Here is an 8290-nt window from a genome sequence, read left to right as displayed (position 1 = left end):
TTTGTCCAGGAAGTGAGATTGTATCCGGTCAGGATCAGTCTATGTTTGGGTAGCAAATTCAAAGCAAATTCTCTCTTTAGGGCCTGATAACTGTAACAGTGACTTGTAGTTTCTCATGACTGCTGTTCTGGATTTAGTTTGGTTTTTTGCAGATGCTGTGTAAAGCAGTGATCATCTAGTTCTGCTCTGTGTTAGTGCTGGTTACAGGGTACAGCTCTTGGCTTTTGCCATCCAAAGTTTATCTGGAATGTTGTCTTTGTTCATAAACTATGGTCTCTTATCTGTGTTCATGTATAGTGGGAATGAGAAGTTCATTTGTTGGAGTGCTCCTTATATTAATTAAGATCAATTTGCTTGTAGAACTGCTAATATTTTTCCCCCATTAGTGTGATGAATGAGTAGAACCCAGAGCCCACCCTCACACAACACATTAGACTGGATTATACTATCCACTTAAAGAACCATTACATTATTGTAAATAGTTGTTAATTATTGCCTACAGTGTTCAAGAAGCCTTCTTGTTAAGTGCATTAACTGCTGTTCTGAATTTATTCCCTATTTTCACGTCTGCTTTAGCTGACAATAAGACTTCTAAATACATTACATGGCCAAATGGTTCTGGATACCTGACCATCACATCCATATGTGCTAATCCAGATTTTCCAGTTTACTGTTATAATAAGCTCTACTCTTTTGGAAAGGTGTTCCAATAGATTTTGGAGTTTGTCTGTCGGGATTTATACATTCAGCATTAGTGAGATGAGGTTAAGAAGTCCTAGTGCTTTGGTCAGCGTTCTAGTCCATCCTAATGGTGTTCATTGGGGTTGAGGTCAAGGCTCTGTGCCGTTCATTTGAGTTCTTTCACTTGATCCTTGATACATCATGTCTTCATGGAGCTTGCTTTGTGTACATTGCATTTTCATGCTGAAACAATTTCAGGACTTTTAGATTCAGTGAAAGGAATTTGTAATTATACAGCATATAAAGACAATCTATATTATTGTGTAGCTCCAACTCTGTGGCAACAATTTGAATAGAACTCTAATTTTGTTTATTTCTAACAAAACACTTTTAATTAACAACCATATTGATCTGCCAATAGAATTAGACAATTACAAACTTGTAATGAGTGAAAATATCAGGATATAGGTATAATAAAGAAAAATATTGGTTGAAAAACTGACAATATTCAAGATATTTTTACTTGATAGTGATGTGCAGTATAAATGTGGACACCCAAATAGCAGCTTTTTACAATAGAAGGGAATTTTTAGTGAAAGAAAAAAGAAAAGAAAAGAAAAGTCTGCATTATTTCGTGCATTAAATCTTGTCTATACTACATCTATATCAGATCAGAATACAATTCTGATTCGAAAAGAAAACCAAATGAGTACAGACCCCACACACAAGCCCCTTCTTTCCCTGTATGCCTCATGTATGGTTTTAGTTTGCCTCTTTTGCCACCCAGTGGCCAAATATTGAAGTAAAGATTACAGGAAAGTCCCTAATTTCTCTGACTGGGAACTTCCACTATAGTGCATAAATAGAAATGGGAATTAACACACAAGATAATAAATATATACCCTGTTGATTGATTAATTAATTAATTAATTAATTAATTAATTAGACATAAAATGTGACAATTTATCATGCTTTTATATATTAGTAATGCATACATTAATATACAGTAGTTTGTATTAAGTCAAATTTGTAGTTTAGGTCAAATAAAGATTAAATATAGTACTACTACTACTACTACTACTACTACTACTACTACTACTACTACTACTACTACTAATTATTATTAGTATTATTATTATTATTATTATTATTATTATTATTATTATTATTATTATTAGTAGTAGTAGTAGTAGTAGTAGTAGTACAGAAGAAACTACACCACACTGAAATAATGTTTCATTCATTTAATAATTTTCAGTAACCTATTTATCCTGGGCAGGGCTACAGTAGATCCAAAGTCATAATGCATCTTGAATGTGATATCAGTCCATTACAGGACATCATACAAAACACACACTCGCACATTCATTTTGGAACTATTGTGAGAAGCCAGTCCACCTACATTTGTGTTTCTAGGAGCTATGAATGAAACGAATGAACTTGTAAAAAGCCTAAGCCCTAGGCCTAGAGCGAGAACATGACAGACAATAACCTGGGCTCAGGATCAAACTCAAGTCAGAAACAATACCTACTATGATACAACAAGGAGATATGTAATTTATCTTCTTTGTATTTATGAGCTAATACATTTTCACTTTCTCCTGGGTAGCGTACACAAGGAACACTAGGAATTCATTATGTAAGTCAAAGTATTCATAAAGTATATGAAAAATGTAACCCTGAACTAAATCCCTGAACTGAAATAGATCATGCAACTTTAAATAGACAAATCGTGTCCCTTTCTATTATTAACCTTACACAGTTTTTTTTATTGTAGTTTTTAAACAGGTTGAATTAGTCTAAAAAATAAATTTAAAACAATTACAATGTGAACACTCTGTGCTTCATTGTTTTGCATAATGCTTTAAAAAATGGGAGGGATTTAGTAGTTAGCTATGTAAAAGTACTGGGACTTTCCCTTTTTCATTTTCCACTTCTCTACACGATCACTTTCCACAATGGAAGGGCCGGAGATTACATCATCAGTCATGAGTGGAAGCGGCATGTGTCAAACTGATGAAAATGTATGTGAACTAGAAAGTAGCACCGCTGACCCTTGATCAGAATAAGTAAACATAATCCATGAGACATAAAATATTGTTTGTCTTGGTCAGGGCTGAAATATTAGACATAATAGATAAGAAAATCACATGACTCACTATCGGTAGAAACATACTGGTATGGAAGGAAACAATAGAAAGTAAAGGAAAATAAAACCCTCTCACCTCTGAGCATGTCACCAAACTTGATTGTTGTCTTAAACTGTAAACACAATAGCCTCTGTGTTTTCCACAGTTGATCTGGTACAGCTAGTATGTTTCATTAGAAAAAAAAGTTCTGTGGCTTGAACCCACAACCGTTGGATCACTAACCATAGCTGAGTTTAGTGACGTTAAGCCGTTGCTGTTTTTGTGGGGATGGGGGGGGACACAGTACACAAGTGTGTTGGTATACTGTTATCAAATTTATATATTTATCTAATCATTCAGTCATGTGCAGTAACACAGGATTGAATCCAATCTGGTAAATTTCCCATGACCTCTTTGATCAACAAGGTGTTTCAGCCTGTCGGCCCTTTGCCCATTTTTGCACCATTTTGTGTAAAATCCCAGGAGTTTAGCAGGTTTTGAAATATTCAAAGCCCATTTAGCACCAACATTGTTCTAGTGTTTGATGGGATCATTAACTTTTTTTTGCACTGTGATGCTGCTACGATCAGATAACTGCATAATTGGGATGTGGTAGCTCAGTGGTTAAGGCGTTCGACTACTGATCAGTAGGTCATTGTTTTGAATCCTAGGTCCACCAAGTTGCCACTGCTGGGCCCCTGAGCAAAGCCCTTAACCCTAAATTGCTCAGGTGTATAAACTGGATAAGAGTGTCTGCTAAATGCTGTAAATGTAAATGTAATTGTGCATGAGTGTCAGTGTATTAATGAAAGATATACCAGTCACTCTGCCGGGAAAAAAAACAACAACCTATCTATGCTGCCTATATATTGACCTAACCATAATCCATAATATGATTTTACTGGAATAGAATGGAATAAAATTTTAACGGTTAATAGAATCTAAGGAAACCGAAACAGCACGTAGTCTCACTTTGTCAATTTTCTTGTGAAATAAACTCCATAATCTCCATAATCTCAATGGAAAGAATAGACAGACTTTGTCAAGACGTGTCAGCTCGATATCTGTGTATCTGTGCTCGATATCTAACATCAGTCATGAAAGCAACGTTAGTTTCACATTGTGTGTCTAATACATAACACAAAATTTACAAAATATTTAAAAAAATTAACTTAATAGGACTTTCTGAAGTGGGTAACGATAAATGTTGATTATCTGACTGATAATATTTTAATCACGCAATTAGCAGAATCCCCGTCGGCTGCTGCTGTGATGCTCGGAAAGGTTTCAAATGTGATAAGGCATCTAACTGAAATTAAACAAGGGACACCATTGTGCTCTCAGAAACTAGCTGAGTGACTTGGGATGTCACTCAGACATGTTCAGGCCATGCATCTGCATTGTGAATTAACATTTAGTTAAACAGTTTGACATTAGTGAGTGTCTTCTTTTTGTGTTTGTTTATTTTTTTTTAATTGTCACTGAGTGCCGTGCCAGGTTCCCAGCAATGGCAGCTTTGTGGTAATAGGTTATAAACTCACAACCTTCTGACCCACAACGTTGACCCACTGAGCTACAACTTCTGTGATTTTTATGAATGGTGAAATTACCACCTGCCTTTTAAATGAAACGATTCAGGATTATTTAAAAGTATTATATATGTTGCTGCAATCATTTATTAATTAAAATCACTCACTGATTCAATGGCTACTTATTTATTCATCTATTGACGTGTTTATTTGACAGAGACAATATGCATTAATTAACATTAGTATTAATTATTTAAAGATTTAGCTAAATGGCTCATTTCACTTCCTGTCCTTGGGCAAGCTGATGTTTAATAGTGATGTGCGGATTTATTTACGATCCCAACGTCTCTTTATATTATCATAAGTAACTTGCTGTCACCAGAAAAGTCTAATTATATCCGGTTAGGGGAAGGAACTACTTCTCCTTCCGCCGGTCAGGTGTGTGTGCACTGCGGCTCTGTGACCGAGCCGGCCTCTGCAGCCCTTTATTTTCCCGCTTCGAAGACTGCAGACTGAAGAGTGACTATGGCTGAGCGCAAAAGGAGTTATGTCTGGCTGTATTTTAGCTGTAAAGACAGCAGTGACGCTGTGTGTGATGTGTGTTGAAAGACAGTGAAATACAGTGGTAACACTACAAACCTCGCTAATCTGAGGATAAGTCATAAGAGTGAATATGATTATAGAATGAAACGGCGGTTTGAGGAGGAGGTCCAGGGCGAGAAAGCGCAATGTTAGGGCAAGACAGACTTCAGTCAGTGAGTCATTTGGCAGCAGCGGCAGACGTTTTCCAGGTACAGAGCGTGATAGTCGCGTTATCACTGACTGTGGGAAAGTTATTCACGTCTGTTAAGGCTTTAGTTTTTTAATGTTCAACAGTTCCCCGGAATCCCAGCGTTCTTACAACAAGCTAACAGAAAGCAGTTTGTTCAAATAGAAAATGCTAGTGAAACATGAAGTAAGCTATCCTAATGAAATAAATGCAACGAGTAGCTTTACCGAGATTAGTGCTAACAGTGTATTTGAGAGAGGCTGTGACCACACATTTATTTCCAGGTAGTGCCATCCTAAAAAAAGTTGAGTTTTCTAAGTTAATTTATGAATGAAAGGGTTATATATACATACATAATACAATTAAAAATCATTGTAAAAATAATTGTCATGTTGTAAATGCACTGACACCATAGACTTAGACTCCCTGTGTTCTACTACCGGTCCACTTTTGTGACCAAACATAAAACCCATTTTTCATGGACTTTCCAATATTTTTTTTACATAATTGACATTGATTGTTTAATATCCTTACAAATACTATACAAATTATGTCATCTCTGGGATTAAATAGGTTAATATAGGCTTAATGTATGTATGTTTCCCATGCCACTGTATACTTGAATTTCCCTCTAGATAAATAAAGTATCTATCTATCTATCTATCTATCTATCTATCTATCTATCTATCTATCTATCTATCTATCTATCTATCTATCTATCTATCTATCTATCCATCTTTATCATACAGTGCAGTGTGGCTCCATCAGTCAGTTTGCACTGTGTATCTGTGTTGTTTGTAGATGATTCTCCAAGAGCAGCAGCACTCACAAGAAACCTAGGACAGATGATTATGAGGGACCGCAAAAATATGGTGGCTGCAGTACACAAGAGTGGAGGCATTATCCCTGTTTTGCCCACACTCTCAATTTAGTTGTAAAGGACAGTCTAAATACTGTCCTGAAGTGGTGCAGATCCTGGGAAAATGCAGCACAATTGTGTCATTTTTTTCACCATAGCACTAAGGCCACAGAGAAGCTTAGGGCTGTTCTACAGCAGATGAAAATAGCAGAACACAGGTTGGTCCAGTCTGTAGAAACCTGCTGGAATTCTGTTTTCTACATGCTGGACAGGCTGCATGAACAACATGAAGCTGTGACCACAGTCCTCTGTCTTCTAGGCAGGAGTGAATTGTGCATTAATGTGGTAGAATTATCACTCATCACTCAAATTGTTGATGCACTGAGGCCCTTTGAGGAAGTGACAAGGGAGGTATCATCAGAAAAATATGTTTCAGTCTCCAAAGTGATTCCTCTCGTGTCTCTTCTTCAAAGAGCCTGTAAGCATCAGGGCAGCTCCGTTGCCATACAGCTGGCACAGCAATGCCAGCGTAGATTTGCATTCACTGAGACCAATCACTCTCTAGCTGCTAGTACATTTCTGGATGCTAGGTTTAAACATCTTGGATTTCAAGACAAAAACAATGCTGAGGGAATGAAAAAACTACTTTTCTCTGAGCTGAAGGAAGTCTACCAGACAGTAGAGTCCATTCCCACTCCAACTCCAACCTCTGCATTGGCACCTACTTCTAACTCTGCCTCAGTGCCTAGCTCCCAGAGTCCTGCACTTGTCCCAGACTCAGCTGCAACAAAAGTATCGTTATGGGCAGATTTTGACACGCATGTTGCGTCTTCCCAACATCACCGTTCAGCTACCACAGATGTAATAATTGAAATGTGTCGTTACTCAGAAGAAAAACTGATTCCCAGAGACAATGATCCACTTATTTGGTGGCAAGAGCATCATCAAACCTTCCCAGGCTTTAGGAAACTTGCTGTAAAGTACTTGGGAATTGTTGCTACTTATGTACCTGCAGAGCGGATGTTTTCAAAGGCAGGGGAGGTAGTGAGCAAAAAACGGAACAGACTCAAGGGGAAAACTGTAAACATGCTCTTATTCCTAAACAAAAACCTGTGAAGGACAGTTTTCAGAACAGGCTCAGGTTTAAAATTTTCAGGGGAGTCTATTTTTATTTATTTTTTTGTAAACATGGTTTTGTGAAAACAATTTGAGTTAACGGTTTTCAAGGGTGCCTGATTTATACTGCATGTGTTGTAAAGAACAACAGAAAGTGGATATGGAATATTTTGTTTCAAAACAAATGTTTATGTTTATTGTAAAAATGTTTATTATGTTTATTGTAAAAATAAAAATTGAGGTACTGATTTTCAAGGGTGCCTGATTTACATTTGTTGTTAAGAACAGCAAAAAGTGGATATGGAATGTGACAAGGTTAAGAGTCAAATTTTCAACCTGAGTGTAATTTTCAACCTGTTTTACAAGTCTTTCTTTATAATTAAATTTATATGAGAGTAGTTTATTGTCTTGTCATTATGCAGCTATAATTTGGAATTGGCAAGCCTACAGCCTACTTTTTTACTTTACTTTAAACTAGTTGTCATATCACACTATACGTAAAAAGAATCGGTATCGGTATCGGTATTGGCAATACCAGCCTGGGTATTACTTGGTATCGGATCAAATACTAATTGAGTGGTATCACACATCACTAATGTTTGAGGAAAAGGAAAAAAGGGCAAGGATTTCACAAAGCAACAACCTATAAAATATGATTCACGTAAAAAGCAAATGTCACGATCTGAAATACAATCCTAACATGAATATATGTGATCATTGCTATACATCTTATGTAATAAATCTACACATTATTTTAGCACTAGTGAATTACCAGCAATAATGTTTTTTATGAAGAACAAATCTGGTTTCATATCTATTAATATAGCAGAAAGTTCAATCAAATCACATGAGACAATGGAATAAAATGGTGACTGCAGGAACAAAAACTGCTGATTGTAATAATATGTTCCTGTAATGGTGTTGCACAATCACCACTTGTAGCAGGCATTTACCAAACATTCCTGCTTTTTATATACAGGTTCTCAGAAAATCTAAAATTAATAATACATTTGTGTTATTCTGCCCAGATGTTTATATGTTATAGAAATTATATCTATTCAGCTTTTACTGCAAAGCCATTAAGACCTTTTTTATATACTGTTTCAATAGTCTATGTTTGTCTAACTGGTGTGATAATAATGATCTCAAATGACTCAAAGTTTTGAGTTTTTTTTTTTTTTTTTTACAGTTTTTTTTAAAGGAGAGC

At 36.1% G+C, this 8290-nt stretch overlaps 1 protein-coding gene across 1 annotated transcript; it reads left to right on the top strand.

Moving 5' to 3' along the window:
• The first annotated feature begins 4710 nt into the window (after window positions 1-4710).
• On the top strand, window positions 4711-7331 carry LOC113637105 (zinc finger BED domain-containing protein 4-like). The gene is made up of 2 exons (XM_027137543.2): window positions 4711-5130; window positions 5910-7331. The coding sequence occupies exon 2, from the start codon at window positions 6166-6168 to the stop codon at window positions 7081-7083; it is 918 nt and encodes a 305-aa protein (XP_026993344.2). The 5' UTR covers window positions 4711-5130; window positions 5910-6165; the 3' UTR covers window positions 7084-7331.
• The last annotated feature ends 959 nt before the right edge of the window (window positions 7332-8290 follow it).

This window comes from Tachysurus fulvidraco, chromosome 8, assembly GCF_022655615.1.
Source record: "Tachysurus fulvidraco isolate hzauxx_2018 chromosome 8, HZAU_PFXX_2.0, whole genome shotgun sequence".
Taxonomy (NCBI): domain Eukaryota; kingdom Metazoa; phylum Chordata; class Actinopteri; order Siluriformes; family Bagridae; genus Tachysurus; species Tachysurus fulvidraco.
This window is presented reverse-complemented; position numbering and strand designations above follow the sequence as displayed.